The following is a 19,909-nucleotide window of genomic DNA, read 5'->3' as shown; positions in this document are numbered from 1 at the left end:
TGGATGATTTCAGAGAACTATTCACAATGACTCCAAGATCTCTTTCTTGAGTGGTAACAGCTAATTTAGACCCCATCATTGTTTTCCAATCTGCGTTACTTTGCATTTATCAACATTAATTTCATCTGCCATTTTGTTGCCCAGTCACTCAGTTTTGTGTGATCCTTTTGTAGGTCTTCGCAGTCTTCCTGGGACTTAACTATCTTGAGTAGTTTTGTATCATCTGCAAATTTTGCCACCTCACTGTTTACCCCTTTTTCCAGAACGTTTATGAATATGTTAAATAGGACTGGGCCCAGTACAGATCCCTGGGGGACACCACTATTTACCTCTCTCCATTCTGAAAACTTACCATTTATTCCTACCCTTTGTTTCCTATCTTTTAACCAGTTACCAATCCATGAGAGAGCCTTCTCTCTTATCCTAGGACTGCTTATTTTGCTTAAGAGCCTTTGGTGAGGGACCTTGTCAAAGGCTTTGTTCGCATGCTTGTTGACCCCCTCAAAGGATTCTAGTAGATTGGTGAGGCATGATTTCCCTTTACAAAAACCATGTTGACTATTTCCCAACAAATTATGTTCATTTATGTGCCTGACAATTTTGTTCTTTACGATAGCTTCAACCAATTTGCCCGGTACTGAAGTGAGGCTTATTGGCCTGTAGTTGCCAGGGTCACCTCTGGAGCCCTTTTAAAAATTGGCATCACATTAGCTATCCTCCAGTCATTTGGTACAGAAGCTGATTTAAATGACAGGTTACAGATGACAGTTAGTAGTCCTGCAATTTCACATTTGAGTTCCTTCAGAACTCTTGGGTCAATACCATCAGGTCCTGGAGACTTATTGCTGTTTAGTTTATCAATTTGTTCCAAAACCTCCTCTAATGACACTTCAATTTGGGACAGTTCCTCAGATCTGTCACCCAAAAAGAATGGCTCAGGTTTGGGAATCTCCCTCATAGCCTCAACAGTGAAAACTGATGCAAAGAATTCATTTAGTTTCTCCACAATGGCCTTATTGTCTTTGAGTGCTCCTTTAGCATCTCGGTCGTCCAGTGGCCCCACTGGTTGTTCAGCAGGCTTTCCGCTTCTGATATATTTTTTTAAAAAATTGCTATTACTTTTGGAGTCTTTGGATAACTGTTCTTCAAATTCTTTTTTGGTCTTTCTAATTATATTTTTACACTTCATTTGCCAGAGTTTATGCTCGTTTCTATTTTCCTCATTAGGATTTACCTTCCACTTTTTAAAGGATGCCTTTTTGCCTCTCACTTTTACTTTTTTGTTTAACCATGGTGGTTCTTTTCTGGTTCTCTTACTATGTTTTTTAAATTGGGGTATACATTTAAGTTGAACCTTTATTATGGTGTCTTTAAAAAGTTTCCACGCAGCTTGCAGGGATTTTACTTTTGGTACTATACCTTTTAATCTAACCTCCTCATTTTTGTGTAGTTCCCCTTTCTGAAATTAAATGCTACAGTGTTGGGCCACTGTGCAGTTTTCCCCGCCACAAGGATGTTAAATTTAATTATATTGTGGTCACTATTACCAAGCAGTCAAGCTATATTCACCTCTTGGACCTGATCCTGTGCTCCACTTAGGACTAAATCAAGAATTGCCTCTCCTCTTGTGGGTTCCAGGACTAGCTGCTCCAAGAAGCAGCCATTTAAGGTATCAAGAAACTTTACCTCAGCATCCGTTCCTGAGGTGATATGTACCCAGTCAATATGGGGATAGTTGAAATCCCCGATTATTATTATTATTGAGTCTTTTATTTTAATAGCCTCTCTAATCTCCCTGAGCATTTCAGAGTCACTAATGCCATCCTGGTCAGGTGGTCTGTAATATAGCCCTACTGCTATATTCTTATTTTTTAAGCATGGAATTACTATCGATAGTACAATTTAGTTCATTTAAGATTTTTACTTCATTTGATTCTACGCTTTCTTTCACATATAGTTCCACTCCCCCATTGACCTGTTCTGTCCTTCCGATATATTTTGTACCCTGGTATTACTGTGTTCCATTGATTATCCTCATTCCACCAGGTTTCTGTGATGCCTATTATATCAATATCCTCATTTAATATTAGGCACTCTAGTTCACCCATCTTATTATTTAGACTTCTAGTATTGGTATGTAAGATTTTAAAAACTTGTCATTTTTTGGCTGTCCCCTATTGCATGACATAATTGAATGGGACTTTTTTTCATTTGACTGTTTCTCTTCAAATCCTCCCTGTATTTTATCATTTTCCATCCTCTCCTCCTTATTAGGACATAGGGAATCTCCATTTATAGATCCTCCCCTAAGGGATGTCCGACCCACATGCTCCTCCGCACCTGTCCGCTTTCCTCCAGCCCTTACTTTAAAAACTGTTCTATGACCTTTTTAATTTTAAGAGGCAGCAATCGGGTTCTGTTTTGATTTAGGTGGAGCCCATCCTTCCTGTATAGGCTCCCCATCTCCCAAAAACTTCCCCAGTTCCTAATAAATCTAAACCCCTCCTCCCTACACCATCTTCTCATCCACGCATTGAGACCCTGCAGTTCTGCCTGTCTAACTGGCCCTGCACGTGGAACTGGAAGCATTTCAGACAATGCTACCATGGAGGTCCTGGACTTCAATCTCTTACTTAGCAGCCTAAATTTGGCCTCCAGGACCGCTCTCCTATCCTTCCCCATGTCGTTGATACATCCATATACCACGACCACAGGCTCCTCCCCAGCACTACACATAAGTCTATCTAGATGTCTCAAGAGATCCACAACCTTCGCACCAGGCGGGCAAGTCACCATGCAGTTCTCCCGATCATCACAAACCCAGCTATCTATGATTCTAATGATCAAATCGCCCATGAGTAATACCTGTCTCTTCCTAATAACTGGAGTTCCCTCCCCTGGAGAAGTATCCTCAGTGTGAGAGGATACCACAATATCATCTGGGAGGAGGGTCCCAACTATGGGATCGTTTCCCTCTGCTCCAGTTGGATGTTCTCCTTCCCTGAGGTTTTCATCCTCCTCAACAGCACAGAGGCTGTGAGACAGGGGGTGGGACCATTCTACTGTGTCCCGGAAAGTCTCATCTATGTACCTGTCTGTCTCCCTTAGCTCCTCCAGTTCAGCCACCTTGGCCTCCAAAGTTGTACACCGTCTCTGAGGGCCAGGAGCTCTTTGCACCGAATGCATACATATGCCACCACCCTATAGGGCAGGTAATCATGCATGCTTCATTGGGTACAATAAACTGGGTAGCTCCCACTCTGTTGCTGGACTTCTGCCTGCACTCTCTTTTTACTCCCGAAGCTTGTTCCCTTGTTGGCGCTTTGTTTTTATCAAGCGGTGTTTTGACCTTTAAGTGCAAACTTCCCCTGCTCACACTCCCCCTGTAAACTCCCTCGCCAAACTCCCCTGTTAGCCGCTCTTCTTCGCTAGTTCCTCTGGTCGCTTAGGAGCGGACTTTTTAAAGCCCTGCTCTGCCTGAGTAGCCCTGCTCCCTGGTTAAGGGTTGATTGGATGCTTCATCAAGAAGTTCCTAGCTCTCAGCCTCGCATAGCAGGCCACTAGGCTCAGTGCACACACGGTCAGCACACGGTCCCCAAAACAGCAGACCACATGGTATATTTCAGTCACGCAAACTTACCCCAAGGGTCCCGCAATCGCTCCTCCTTCACCTGGAGAAGCCCCTCGCCAAACTCCCCTGTTAGCCGCTCCAGTTCACTAGCTCTTTTTCTTTACCTGGGGGAATTTTTAACCCTTTAAAAATAAAGCGAGTAAAGAACAGCTACCAACAGGGATTTTACAGTTAACTGGCTGGCTGGGTGTCCATCAAAGGAAGCTATCCCCATGCTTTATTTATCACAGCATGTTTTAGTTTCACTTTTTTAGAATGCAAAAAAGCCTTTTTTCAAAAATGTCTATATAATGTAGTGATTTGGATTGACTTACAAGGGATATCTTGCTATTAAGAAAAAATGGACACAGCAACACTTCTAATATCTCTTTGTTTTAAACTCTGAAGTTTAAAAGGATCAGAAAGAATATTCCTTGGGAAATAGTTTCTGGACTTTCACTTTGAGAAGGTATATGATTTTGTCTTCAGTCTTAAAACAATGAAGAGCTATTCAAAAATATTCACTTTTACACTGTTTCCTGTGGCATTAAAGTTTTTGATATACAAAATAAGCCATTAAAAAGAAACATTTGCCCACAGATATCAGTAGAGCCAGTTGAAAACTTGAATTCTCATTCCACAGGAAATTCTGAGATTTTGAAATTTGGTTTCATTCTGAATTGGAATGAAAAGTTGAAATTTTGGATTTTTTTTTTCAACATTAATTTTGATTTTATCATTTTGACTTTTGTTATATTATAATTTCAAATATAATATACAAGTTGGCTTGTACATTATGTAATATTATAAACCTTGAACATTGCAATTATAAAATCAAAATTAATAATTGATTTCAACCTTAATGAAATTAAATGTTTTATTTCAGTTTCCTGCCATAAATTTTGACAGAACACTTCTATTTCATCAAATCAGTATTCTCTCATGAAAAACTGTTCCATCAGAAACGTTTCAACCAGTTCTAGTTATCAGATATACCTCCTTTGCTAAATAAAGGAGGAAAACAGATAATCTCATATACCATTCAAATGCTAACTTTTTAATGGCAACTGTTGCACTTGTAATATTTGAAATGATGGTGAGTGTAGTATTTTGCAGGTTCCTTATAATCTTGGGTGTTGTAACTGGAAAATAATATTAATTTTCTAATTTGTAAGCCTTTAAGAAATACACTAGTCTAGGTCACATGTAATATGTTTAGTTCTTAAATATTATTGTAACTCACAATTTGACTATGAAGAAATATGACTATTTGAATTTTTATTTATCATTATCTATTTATTGCATAATATACTAGTAGTTGTATTTTTATGGAGAATTTTCCATGTAGCATGTATTTTAGTCTTTTAATCTTTATTTAAAAAAAGATTAATATCCACTGGGAACCAGATACTATTATCTTGGCTGGCCAGGTTAGGTTAGGAAAGCAAAACAGGGAAAAGAGTTTCCATATATTTCATAACTCAGTGATTTACCAGGTGCATTTCCCTAGATTACAACTGGGAAGGAAAATTTTTGAGATTAGTAATTAAAGCCCATTTGTCCAAGCTACCTTTTGAGCAAAAAAAGAACAGAACTATTAGTAGGTGAGTTCTGAAGACCATTTCATGCCTTTCCAAACATTTTAGGCTTCATGTAGTGGCCCTGTCAGATCCCACAATTATCTTAGGTAGTCAGTCGAGAAATATCACTAAGTCCTGTCTTTAGGTTCATATGCGTACTGCTATTTAAAGATTGTTATGTACATCAGAGGATCTGAAAGGCAGAAAATTGACTTTTCCTTCCTGTAAAAGAACGAGTTTTGCTCATCAGATCTCATCATTTGGAATCCTACCAAACATTGATTTTATGTAATCATATAAAAAAACCCACTGTTTCTAAATTATTCTACAACTTCATTATTTTATACAATAGCTGTTTTATTGTTCTAGTTGCATGAGAAGTTAATGTGTCAGTTAGCTAAGGAAGCACTTGACTGGAGAGTGTGGCATAAGAGGCTTAAGAAGTAGTACAGTAGGAGAAAAGGTCTTCAGATGCTGCAGCTTTTCCCTGCCAGTCAATGGCCAGAGGGAAGCACCTATAAATCCAGATTGACAGATCTGAAGACTAGACAGATTGAAAAGGCTTATTAGATAATTGAGTCTATCCCCATCCAAATGCAGGATGTAGTTTCCATATAAAGGACAGCATATTATTACATAGAAATAATATATTGTTATTGATATTGAACTGACAGTTACCAGATTGAATTGATGTTACAGAGATTGTGTATTTTCAATTCAAATTAATACAATCTAATAAAATCTGAGAGTAACTCCTGAACATACAGCATGGAGGAGAAAATTGCAAATTGAATTGATGGAAAAATATAGTATATCTTATTAATGTTTATTCTTGTAAGAGGAAAAAAAATACTGGCGGGCACTGTGAATGTTTTGAATTAAGTGCTCCCGCAGATACTCCCAAAGGACTATTGTAAAAAAAAAATATTCGAAACTCTTATCATTCTATTCTTTTCAATGAATCTAACTTCCCTGTATGTTTATACTTCTTTAATGCAATAAAGTAAGCGTATCCTTTACAGTTCTAATCTTAAGAAAAGATAAACGGATCTGATTTTCACATTACAGAGAGTCTCTTCGTTTTAGTAGAATTTTTAGGGGCAGGAGACAAACTAATTCTATTCATATATTGTAGTGAAAACCTCTTCAAGTCAATCACAGTAATGCATTAGTGCAAACTCTAATAATCATAATTTACATGTTCCATAAAAGTTTTATGGCCTACGCATAAACAGTCTTATTTTTGACTCTTCAGGCATTTGGGGTTATAACTTTTAATTGAAGACGAGTTCCTGAGATGAGTTCTAAAACTTCTTTAGGTATTTTATATTTTAAAAATTAAATTGAACTGCAGAAAGTAATTTATTAGAAACTTTTTTAACTTAGGCAAAATGAATTAAATATTTTAAAAACTTGCTATAATTCAAATGAATTAAAATATATAATCCTTATTTTTTCTATAAGTTAATTGTTAACATTTTTGTAGCATCAAGTATTGCTCTCTGCTTTATGTACATGTTTGTAAGACTATGGAATTTAATGAAGAGATCTTTTTAAAATATTGATAGTTACAAGTAAATTAAACTGTTTGATCTATGTTAAAGATTCAAAGTCCAAGGTCTTTGAGTAGAACTCAGAATAAAAATGTAATTAGGTTACATCCCTAAAGTCTGATATATCTTTAAACAAGACCACAAATGAAACTTTATTAAAACTTCATATGAATTATTTCATTGCTTTTTTTAATTCATTTTCCCCCTCTTCTCTTTCATGTCTATTACTGACATTGCTGCTTGTATTTTACCTGTCTTTTCCAGGGTATTTTAATTATTTACTGCTTAATGAGTAGTAATGAGATGAAGCTTCATTCAAAGCTGCACACTCAGAAACAGATTTTTTTGCTTCAAAACTTCACAAGGTCTTGGTCTACTGCAACTGGCCCTGCATTTCTCACCACATTATATAAACTTTTCTAGAGGCAGGATTTACGCCTACTAATTGACAGGGGAGACACTGCTTCTAGAGATGCCTTCTCAATGGGACTGATGGCCAGTGGGAGTGGCCTGGCTGTCAGTTGAATAATTTTTTCCTCAGTCTTCCATTGTTGCTAAGATTGCCTTAAATCTAAAAATCATTCATTTTCAACTTCTAAGGCATGATGGAGGGGCAGCCAGGTTAAATTTGAGTGCTATACAGTGTTGCGACCCTCTATGCCAAGTCAAATTGCCAACCAGCAGCACTTCTTGGTTGAAATACAGGATAAAAGGCATCCTGCACGATTTAGTATGGGACAGGGTAGTTTTTATTTAAATAGAGGACATCCCTCATAATATAGGACTGGTGGCAATCCTAAACTGTTGGTGGGTTCCCATAAACACACACTTTTTTTGGTAACAGATGATTCCTTTACTAGGGGTGTCAGAAATAAAAAGGTGCAAATACTAGGGCTGTCAAGCTATTAAAAAAATTAATCACGAGATTAAAAAAATTAATTGCGATTAATCGTGTGATTAATCGCACTGTTAAACAATAATAGAATACCATTTATTTAAATATTTTTGGATGTTTTCTACATTTTCAAATATATTGATTTTAATTACAACACAGAATACAAAGTGTACAGTGCTCACTTTATATTTATTTTTGATTACAAATATTTGCACTGTAAAAAACAAAAGGAATAGTATATTTCAATTCACTTAATATAAGTACTATAGTGCAATCTCTTTATCATGAAAGTTGAACTTACAAATGTAGAATTATGTACCAAAAAAACCCTGCATTCAAAAATAAAACAATGTACAACTTTAGAGCCTACAAGTCCATTTGGTCCTACTTCAGCCAATCGCTCAGGCAGACAAGTTTGGTTACATTTGCAGGAGATAATGCTGCCCACTTGTTGTTTACAGTGTCATCTGAAAGTGAGAATAGGTGTTCACATGGCACTGTTGTAACTGGCCTTGCAAGATATTTACGTGCCAGATGTGCTAAAGATTCATATGTCCCTTCATGCCATGCTCATGACAGGTTCTGCTTGATAACGATCCAAAGCAGAACAGACTGATGCATGTTCATTTTCATCATCTGAGTCAGATGCCACGAGCAGAAGGTTGATTTTTTTGTGGTGGTTCGGGTTCTGTAGTTTCCGCATCAAAATGTTGCTCTTTTAAGATTTCTGAAAGCATGCTCCACACCTTGTCCATCTCAGATTTTGGAAGGCACTTCAGATTCTTAAACCTTGGGTCAAGTGCTGTAGCTATTTTTAGAAATCTCACATTGGTACCTTCTTTGCATTTTGTCAAATCTGCAGTGACAGTGTTCGTAAATCAAACAACATGTGCTGGGTCATCATCCGAGACTGCTATAATATGAACTATATGGCAGAATGCAGGTAAAACAGAACAGGAGACATACAATTCTCCCCCAAGGAGTTCAGCCACAAATTTAATTAACACACTGTTTTTTTAATGAACATCATCAGCATGGAAGCATGTCCTCCGGAATGGTGGCTGAAGCATGAAGGAGCATATGAATGTTTAGCATATCTGGCACGTAAATACCTCTCCCGTCAATGTAAACAAACTTGTTTGTCTTAGCGATTGACTGAACAAGAAGTAGAACTGAGTGGACTTGCAGGCTCTAAAGTTTTACATTGTTTTGTTTTTGAGTGCAGTTATGTAACAACAAAAAAATCTACATTTGTAAGTTACACTTGCACAATAAAGAGATTTCACTACAGTGCCTGTATTAATTGAAAAATACTATTTATTTTATCATTTTTACAGTGCAAATATTTGTAATAAAAACTAATATAAAGTGAGTACTGTACACTTTGTATTCTGTGTTGTAATAGAAATCAATATATTTTAAAATGTAGAAAAACACTCAAAATATTTAATAAATTTCAATTGGTATTCTACTGTTTAACATTGCAATTAATTTTTTTAATCACAGTTACATTTTTTGAGTTAATTGCATGAGTTAACTGCGATTAATCAACAGGCCTAGCAAATACCATTGGAACAATTACTTTAAATTACAACACAAAAAGGTTAAACCAATAGTTCCTAAACCAGCACTGAATGATAGTTCAGTACAGTGGTATAACTATAAGAGTCCTGTAACCCCTCCACGTCATGCTTCTTGCAGGCTGCTGCCCTGCTTCCCCCTGCCGTGGCTATTGCTGCTCCCCTGGTAGTAAGTCTCAGCCCTCCAGTGCTAGCTTCCAGGCTGTTTGCTGCCCAGTCTTTCCTCTGTAGCCACTTTTCAGGCTTCCAGGCTGCTGCTTCTGCTCTCACAAAGCCTTTGGCTCTCTCTTGAGATTAATGTCCTTTGACCATAGGAAGTCCTTTTTCTTTCTGTTCTCTGGGGATTATGGAGCCTGTAAGGAGTCCCACTGATTTCAATACAATCCACTTTGCCTCAGGAGTCCAGTCTAGCCTATCTATTTGCTGAATTAGGGCCTTGTTTTATCATTTTGTATGCTGTTTATTTCATCTTCCAACAAATCTCCACTGAAGATTTATAAAGCTTCCGTAAATAGTGGCTTATATTGGAAACTGTGACACATCCATAACTATTTCAGCATGAATAGTGCAACCATAATTATCATAATTGTATATGTGAAACTAAAAATAATATCAATAGTTCAAGCAGTTAAATTGAAATGGAAGCCAATATCTTTTAAAATTGGCAATAACATTTTTCTTTTTTTGCTACCACTAAATATTGCTTCTAGCAGATTTTATGTGTACATTGTACAGTATAATAATTTATTACAAAAGATGCCCACTGGTTTTAGATTAAAATGCAATATAATATACATAAAGTTTTATTGTTCCTTTAAACAGGTTGTTTTAGACTAAAGTGGATATTTTGCTAAAGTCCCAACAAATGTTTACAATTTAGAACTAAATGTGCTTTCTCCTTGTACTAGTATTGCTTAGAAATGTGCATTACACACCTGCCAATTTTTTTCATACAGTTTTTTATACTGTATTATTTTCATTGTACAAATATACAAGCTGATAGAAAAGGAAATAATTAGGTACTCTCAATATTGCTAAGGCATGGAGCTAGAACAGGTCAGTCAGTGCATCTTATTGTGACATACTAAATTACCTGAACAATATCGGAAGCGATCTTTGGACCTAATTAACATCCCACCTAATTAATGTCATCTCTGTATGCACAGACCTCTAGACAGAGTCACACTTTATTTATATATTAAATATTATTCAAATTGCTGTCTTTAATTTCTGTATTGAAAACTTAAGATTTCTGTGCTGTTTTCTTAAGTGGGAGTAACTCTTCCTTTTTTTTTTCTCCTTCAAGTAATCAATGCACTGCTGAATGAGTTCATTTTAATGCACTCAATCATGCCTCTAATGTTTGTAGCTTACGGGCGCAAGCATCAGTAATGCAGGAATGTTATATGGCTTTAGTCTGGCCATTTCATAAAATATTCATGGAATCAAAAATGTGCATCAAAATAGCGGTTGGGAGAATTACATTTATGTGCCTGCTTTTATGGTAGCTTCACATTTAAACCCATTTGTGTTAATATCTAGTCAATCTTTCTACTTAAAAAATGGAAAATGGTAGTGATCATATACATCCTTCTTTGGTTAATATTTGTCTAAGATATCTGCTGTGATATAACATATATAAACTTTTGGAGTATTTTGTAGGAAGGAGATTTGTAAAGGAAGACTTGGATAATATTCAGAAATATAAAATGTTCGTCTACCATGCTTTTAAGTTTATATCATGTTGACTTTTGTTCTTTGAATGGATGGATTCTCTTTTTTGTGGGCTTTTGGTCAAATAGTTTTATTCAGAAGTGCACTTTCCTTCCATTGAAAAACTATAACACAAACCTTAGTGTGTGTATATCTAGTTAGAATGAAAATAGTAATGATTTATAATATTTAATTTATTTAGTGGATGAATGATGCTTTGTATGAATATAATTGTTTAGAATGGGTCTCCTACTGTAAAAGATATGTAGTTATACCACTTCCTTCCAATGATTAAGATGAATTGATTACTGATAGCTTTTTGATGCCTTGTCCTGGGGCCCCAGTAAATTATAACATTTTTGTAGTACTTCTATATATTTTATAAGAATTACATTTGTGATTCTGACTCATTTGATTAAATGAGAGAAAGTATCAGTATTTCTCAAAATTCAAGTTTGAGTCACATGGGGATAACTTCTGAGCACATTGCTTGGGGAAATTAGACATGCGGTTACTTTTGTTAACAATAACAATGGAAATTAATTAAATAATTTCCTGTGTAACATTTTGAAAATATGTGCTATAGATTGTCTGGAAGCAATCATTTTTCTTCATGGAATCTGAGGTAGATATATGGGATATCCTTTCCCTTCTACAAAATATTCTTGAGGATCCTTCCCACTGTCTGTCCCTCTTCTTCTTTTCTCTATCTCTCTTTCTTTTCTCAAATGACAGTAAAAATCATTTTTAAGCTACCCTTCCCATAATTGAATTGATATAAAAATAAATCCTAACTTTTAATGCAGAGATGCTGTGTAACCAGCTTCCTTTCCTCCTAATACTTTCCATAATTTTTATCTATTTATTTATTTTTGAGTTATTACAAAAATGCCTATTCAAGCTCTAGCTACTTGTGTAAAAAATAAAATCAACAACAATAATAAAAAAACAAAAATAACACAACACTTAAAATTAAAATACAGGAGCCAATCCAACTAAATACACCAACTCAAACTGAACCAACTAGCCAGACAGAATGAATAAATTGATTCCCCATCACCCTGAAGATTTTAGTCTCCCCAAGCTTTTGACTGTCTGTACTGAAATGCTTCAGAGAACGGATAAGCCTTGCAGGTGAAGATGAGCAATTTCAGGTTATTTTGGAGTTAGGAGTCAATTCCAAAAAATGAAATGTACTACTAATAGTAACTTCCCATTTAAATCCAAGAGGACTTCATCTTGAACTCTTCTGCTGATTGCAACTGGGTAGTATTGCAAAGTGATTCTCAAGTAGACAAATCCCAGGCCTGTTAAGTCAAAACCTTTCACTTTTTCTTTGCTTAGGAAATTCCCAGTCTATTTCTAAACTTATATTTCTTTTTATTTTCTGTTTAGCATCTTCACTCTTTTTCTTCTGTAACCAGATTGAGTTGTGTTTTCAATCTTGGCTTCTTTTTTTGTGTCTGTAATGGAACCACACTTAGATGCATTTTCACCTAATTCCATCTGAATGATACCAGAAAGCACAGTCTGCCTCTGTATTTTGGTGCTTATCGAATTCTGACAACAAAGATGTCAGGACAGGGCCCTTATGGCTAGTTCAAAGGCCAGTGGGGTATGTGGAATATATTACTTCAATTTCCGCTCTGTCAGGAATGCTCTCAAGGGAGTCCCTCAAATATGAGATTTCATGGGAGAACAGAACCACCATATCCTATAGCTCCAAGCATCCTAAACAGGCAATAGAAAAGCATACTGAATCTGGAAGTGCACCTGAATCTGTCCATCTAAGAGATAACATCTCAGAATCTGAGGAGGAACAAGTACATTAGATTCACCTTCAACCTTCCTTGGATGACTTGCTTGTCACCTCTTCCTGTCCCTAGAAATTGTTTCTCCTGAAGGTGGTTTTTTTCTTTGTAGTTTCACCTGAATGAAACCACATGTCTGCCAGTCTTTTCCCTCCATAATACATCTGGTGAAATTAGGTTGCATAAATTGAATGGCAAAAAAGCTTTGCATTATTACCTGAAAAGACTCCAGCCCTTTCAAAAGTCCAAGCCATTTGTTCATGGACTTTGGGGGAAAAAACAAAGAGGGAAGTGAGTTGTGTCAGAGACTAGCCAAGTGCATAAAACTCTATATCCAGCTCGTTAAGTCAGAGCCTCCAATTAATTGTCATAGTCATCTATCCCAGAACCAAGGACAGCTTAATCTCCAGTCTCTGAACCTAGCAGTTTGGAGTGTGGTATCATGTTGACTTTTGATTTGGACTATCCCTGAGCAGTTCACCAGACTGTGATAGAGGTTGAAAAGTTTCCTCAAGGAAGACTCATGCTTTGAAATGGAAGATAGATATTGTTATGGGTCTTTAATAAGTCTTCCTCTATTTGTCACAACACCTGTTATATTAGGCTATCAGTAGATGGTCCGCTTCCCTGGATTGACTGTAATCACAGTAAAGATTCATTTTGAAGCTGTATCAACTTAACTGTATCAACTTCTGATTTTGAGTCTTCATACATCCAACAGTTGAAGTTTTTGAAAGAACTAGTACATATCTTCCTATCTGTGTATGAGCCATTGCTTACGTGGGACTTAAATTGCTTTAACAAAGCTCGTGACATTCCATATTTAAACTTCTTGAAGAATGTCCCCTTTACCATCTATCTTTGAAGACAATGTTGTCATGGCAATAACTTCAATCAGAAGATTTAGTGAGGAGCAATCCTTGATGACTGACTCTTGTTACACAGCATTCACAGGTATAAAATGGTACTTTGTCCAAACTATAAATTCTTTACTAAAATTACCTTCAAGTTCCTTCTGAACCAATCTACCTGTCTCCTAGCATTTCTTGAAGCCCATTCTTTACCCAGGGAAAGCTAGTCTCCATAAATTAGAAGTTAAGAAGGCTTTGAATTACTATCTTGGGAGGACTAAATTAATTGTAAATCTACTAGGCTGCATCTGTATATAAATCCTGTAAGGGAGAAAATCCACTCAGATTGTCGAAATGGATTAGACTTTATCTTCAAACTTGTGTTTACCTTATCAGTGTTTCAGTAACTGAAGATCTTAGAGCACATTTGAAAAATTCTACCTTCTACTCCTTTCTTACTTCTTCAGAATCTTTCAGCTTAGGATCTGGACTGTGGTCCTTTACACACACTTGATTTTAAAATATCATACCCACAAGGTATGGCTTCTACTTTCTAGAAGATTCTGACTTCTGCTTCTTAACATTGTGGATCTATACAGGCAGCCTACTCAGAAACTACATTTACTAGTAAGTAACTTGTAGCTTGGTCAACAAACTGTGAACTGAGGGTAAAGATGACTTACTGATACCTATAAGATGTGGAATATTTTTTCCATTATTCATATTTTTATTAAGTTATGGGTTGATGATTATTGGAACCTTTGTGAAGTGAAGTTAGAAACAATTTCTTTTGTAAGAAAATGATAATATGCAAAATGTTTTGGAATATTGTGTTAAGTATACTGCTTATATTTATGAATTAGTTGTGTTTTTCAGGTCAGTTCATGAAAGCTGCTGAGCATTATGAAACATTCCATCAATTGACACTGGGACGGATGTGGAAGGATGAGACAGGCCACACTTACAACTCACTGGCCTCTGAGCATCTCTGGAGAATTTACACTTTACTAGCAGACAAAATGCTAGAAAATACAGAACACCAACAGGCCATCAAAACTCTAATAAAAGCTTTTGAAATGGCAAAAAAAGGTGGGTGGAAAACAACACTCTCACATTCTTTTCTTTAATGTGCAGGCTCTGATTTTCCCAGGAGTAAGGTAAAAATTGTCAAGGATTTGAATGATTATTTCCTATGAAATTCAAAGACAAATGCCATTAATATACTTCCAAATCTCACTGTAAAACAGAAGTGCCTTCTTGCTGACAGCAAGGAATCCATTAGTTTCTTGAAAGCTTTATCTCCAAAAATGCAGTCTTCTGGGACTATAGTGTTGTAAAACAATGAACCCATAATCAGAAGTAAGGTCATTTACAGAAGTTGAGATTTTTGTAGGTTAGCCACTGTTGATTTTTCATTTCCTTAGTAATGTTATCAGGCAGATCACTACTGTTTCATTCTACATGACTGATAAATAATTATAGAAACAAGACCATTTGTTTTCCTTCTGCAGCCTTTCCAGTATACCTGAAATACTGAAAATAGTTTTAAAATTTAAAGTTCAGGAAATGCTGTATATGACAGCTAACATGACAGTCTTAGTGTTTTGACTATCCGTAGTAAGGATCCAAAAGCTGATGGAAATTTGAATGAGGATGGCATTTGAATATATGATGTCAGATGCTGAACAGCTACAAATCAGCTGCTTATTCATGGGGCATTATTACGTATGAGAGGGAGTAGAAAAGGGAGAGTCAACCATCACAGTTGATTTTAAGAAAGTACAGATTATTTTTCTGGTTTTGGGGTTATCTTAATAATGCTTATTTGCTGGAAGATGCCATTAGATTCCAACATCTACAGTTTTCTGTGTTCTGAAGGGGGAAAAAAATGATTGTATGTGTTTCCCAGAATTAGAATGGAAGATATTATATAATCACCTTCATTCAGTTAGCATTGTTATGCTAACTTTGTGGCATCTTTAATAGTTTTTGCATAAGAATTATGGTTAATACACACTAGTAATTTGAAATTTATCAGTAGAGAAATTTTAATCTAAATGTTAAGAAAATATATACAAGTATTGATCAATCAGTCAGTTCCTAAGGAGTAAGCTACAGCCAGAGTCACAAGAAACAAGCTACAAACAAAAAAACAACCCATTCTCCTTATGTGTTTAGTCTTGTAAAATAAAGTTTGTTACAGTGAAATAAAATAAAGTTTGTTCTGTGAAATATACAGAACAGTATAAAATGTATAGAATTAAGCATTAACTGTGCTATTCATTATTTAAAACAATATTGAATTATTTCTGTTTGTTTTCTTTAGTCATATTGTTTCTAAAGATCTAATGTTAAAATTTCTTTATACTGTTAAAAAGTTGAATACGTAAAAATACCAGCTTAAAAATCTATATTGCATTCCGACACTGTAATTTTTTGAGATTAAAGCAAAATGTTTTTTTTAAAATTTACTACACCCTGGGTCTGAGGTTTCCATTAATTCCATAACAGTCCTTTTGAACATGTCTTTTTTGAGTGCATTTGTCTGAATGTTGATTGGATGGTTCCTTCTTCCTTTGGATTTGGCCCTTAGGCAATCTGTCCTACTTCTTTTTCAACACAGAAGCTAATAGTTCTCTTCTGAGAGTTGCTTCTTTAGAACCCCACTCCTGGGAGCATGTGACTCAATAGTGTGAGTTCCAAGACCATTTAAAGCAATAACTGTTGCAAATAAGCGTATATTCTACCACAAAATGAAACCTTTCTTATGTCATGCTTCTTATTATTTGTTTACATATTCAAGAGAATTGTTAAGAGATTATCAAAGTAGATCTGACTCTGCATTGACACCACCAGGCAGCTATCCCAATTTAGAGCTGGTCAAATATTTTTGACCAAAACTTATTTTGGAAAAAAATGCAGATTTGGCAGTTCCTAACCATTTCACAAATTTGTTGATTTCACCAAATTGTTCCAGTTAAAGAAACCAAACCAACTTTTTGGTTTGAAATTTCCTTTAATTTTGTTTAATTTAGAAATTTAAAAAATGCTCCAAATGCTTGAAAACAAACTTTTTTCAATATATCAATTTGCTGAAATTTTGAAAAAATTTCTTTTATGGGCTGACCCAAAACACCTTTTTTTCCCAAATTTTTCAGAATGCCAGAAAATTGAAAATCCATTATTCACTACCAGATGGCTTTAGAACTCTTATTACATGAGCTAGACAGCTATTACAGCTTGCTGAGACATGTGTCTTTGAAACTTGTGGGAGTTCTGCAAGTTACGCCTTTACTCACCATTATTCTGTAGATATTTAAACGAGATCAGATGCTCATTTCAGATGGGCAGTCCTTCAATCTCTGTTCAAAAGCCTGCTCTCTCCCTCAAAGAAGCCCTGAATCAGCAAAATATTTAAGTACATGATTAAGTTTAAGCTAGTGCTTAAATCCATCTCTCTTCAGCATTCAATCCATTCCACCGGGCTTAAGCCTGTGGTTATGTGCTTTTGCTGAATCTGGACCAGAAATTGATAAACAGTCTCTCAAGATTCAGGCTCTACAGAGACAGTTCTTGAAGGAAAAAGAAAGGTTTTGAGTGTATTTCCTCTATAGAGCCATATTTGCTCAACCTCCTTCCCTGCCCCCGTGGAATCTTAGGAAAAAGAACAGAAGGGTTTGGGATTGCCTGCTTTTATAATTTTACCAAGTGTGTTCAATTCTGTAGGTAGGGGGGTGTCCTAATGGGCTCAGCAATTGTGACTTTCAAAGATTTCAGGACACTTGGAGCCTAAACGCAAACTTCCATGAGTGTGGATCTGTAGAGACAATATATTAGGAGAACATGAGAGGTAAATAACCTTCCTTTTTCATGCGTAGCTGTTTATACTGGTGCAGAAGCTGGGAATTTGTTGACCTTCAGGACCCATTTCAAAGCTCATTTTCTAGGCTTTTCATGTGTTGAATGGGCAGTATTGCATGATGAAAGAAGGTTTTATATTTTCGACATGGATTCCAATTTGTTTGCTTTACTAATCAATTTTTGTATATATACCCAAACTCTGGGTTGGTGAATTTTGAAAAAATGATGTAAATAAATTATTTTATATTAATTAGAATATTAAATATACAAACCAGGTTTTCTTTTGCTGGAGCAGTGCAAAGAGCCAAGAAAGCAGTCCATTTTGGCCAGCTGAGAATTCCCTTTGCTTTTGGGAGCTCTCGGTGGGGCCAAATTAGCTTATCTAACTCAGTTGCCACCCCTCGTCTCTGGAATAAGGAAGAGCCACATCCAGAATATGCTGTACTTCAGTTGTCCACCATTTGTGTAGCGTTTCCTGGAACCATTGCCAGCTAGTATAAATTACAGCAGCTTTCAGGCTGCTCTAGCCTATGCTGGTGTGGAAACCTATTCTGAGAATCAGGGAGCTGTAACTGATTTCCTGGCTTCTTTCTGCTGCACCAAGTTTCTGTTTATATGTAGCTAAATAACTGTATGGAGATATTGTACTGACCCTCTAAATGTAAGGTGTTTCATGACTGTCTTTGGAGAAGCGGTGGCAGTGCTGTGAAACAATTCATAATAGAGAACCTTATAGCATGACAAACTGTGTGCTCTGTCTCATGAAAACATTTGCACTTCCTATGTTTGTGGCTTTTTTTTAATTGAGTATAAGTGCGCTAGATAAACATGGAAAACATCAATGTTTGGAAAGTGATAAATGACAAGCTATAAGGAAAAATGTAATATGTTATTAAAAATGACATGTGCGTTATTTTCAAGAGCTGTCAGTAGTAGTGTAATTTGTTTAAAACTAAGAGTAATTATAACCCAACTCCTCCCCTTTAGGAGGTGATAAGAAGATGGAAGGAGAATCTGCCTATTGCTTAGGGCTAGCCTATCACTCTGCTGGAGAAGAACAGACAGCAATAATAGTGAGTTTACTTAACATTTCTTAACATGCATTTTATAATTTGTCCAGAAGCAATTACCTTGTCTTTATTATTAAGTGGCTTTAAATAAAGGTAGATTTTGATCTGCTATTTTTAGTGATGAAAGTTTTTATTACTGTTTAACATTTATTTTATGATTTTACTACAATAGCCTGTATGAAATATCTGCTGGGAATAGATGGTGAATAGAATGGGAAAGAGTTCTACATGTGAGAATTCTGGAAGGACAGGACCAGTAGTCCATCTCTGCATCTTGGATCAATTTTAGAGGAAGATCAGTGACAACCCAGTATGCTTCTGCCAATCACTGCTGTATCTCTAGGGAAATATGGCAGCATTCTATGATCAACTGTAACAATGTTATGGGGAGATACAGTAGTATGAGTATGGATGTATTTTGTCCTTGTCCGTGGACAAACAAAAGGGTATTCATCAAAACAACCAGTGCCATCTCTGTGAGTGCCCAAGCCTTAAACTCAGTTTGGAGGGATCCAGTGTTCTAGCAGCAGACATATTTCATGGAGAGGACTCTTCACTAGTTTCTTTTATTAACTTGCTCAAAAATTGAACCTTGGAAACTGGATAATAGTTGAAGTTGGTTGAGTTGAGCAATGATTTCTTCAGTATCAGCTGGTTTACTGTATGCTTATAGTTGATGATGGATTTCCCTCTTCAAAGGAGGCATTAATAATTTGATGTTCCAGAAACTTTCTATTATCTTTTTCATGATTCTTCAATGCTTCTTGGATTTTCTTCCATGCAGATTGACTGAACTGTGGAAAAGAGGGTGTTATGTTATTTGTCCTGTTCTAAACATGTGGTTTCTGATGTTCAGATAAGTCAACCCTGATGCTGCAGATGATCAGTCTGAATAGGCTGATAAATCCTCATAGTCAGAGGTTCTGGGTTGTGAAGTTTATGATCCAGAATACTTTACAGAGTGAGATTTAGTGGTTGCAATGGCAAAGGAGAAATACGGATTTTTTGGCCTTTTCCAGGGTTCTGGAATAATAGATTAGACTAAAATTTCTTGTGCTGAAATCTTTCTGCATGTCCACAAGTTTTTGACCACAAACACTCCAAGTTTTCTTTCCTTCTTGCTGCTGCATTAACAGGTGTTTGAGAACCTATGGGAATGAGGAGCAGAAAGACCGGTAATAGAGATAAAGAATTTGGCATGGACACTTGATTTGTTCTTTCAGTTAAGATGCTCAGCTTTATATATTAGTGTGTGTTTTATAATAATGTTTAATCAACAGATAAAAACAACTGACAGATGGTAGAAAACAAATTTGCCTTTTTTGTTAAATATGAAACGCTCCCTATACAGTAGAGAATGTAAATGGGATTCACTAGGGTGGATC

General features: G+C 36.0%; 1 protein-coding gene across 4 annotated transcripts in view; it reads left to right on the top strand.

Annotated features, from left to right (window-relative positions):
* Window positions 1-19,909, top strand: part of TTC29 (tetratricopeptide repeat domain 29) — a 214,823-nt gene that overhangs the window by 86,168 nt on the left and 108,746 nt on the right. For all 4 annotated transcript variants that reach the window (XM_037897363.2, XM_043545782.1, XM_043545784.1 and 1 more), the window contains 2 exons: window positions 14,470-14,682; window positions 18,442-18,527. In XM_037897363.2, the coding sequence (XP_037753291.1) occupies window positions 14,470-14,682; window positions 18,442-18,527 (299 nt within the window). The remainder of the gene's footprint in view (window positions 1-14,469; window positions 14,683-18,441; window positions 18,528-19,909) is intronic.

This window comes from Chelonia mydas, chromosome 4 (assembly GCF_015237465.2).
Source record: "Chelonia mydas isolate rCheMyd1 chromosome 4, rCheMyd1.pri.v2, whole genome shotgun sequence".
In the NCBI taxonomy this organism is placed as follows: domain Eukaryota; kingdom Metazoa; phylum Chordata; order Testudines; family Cheloniidae; genus Chelonia; species Chelonia mydas.
Note: the sequence above shows the minus strand (reverse complement) of the source record. Positions and strands in the feature narration are given on the sequence as shown.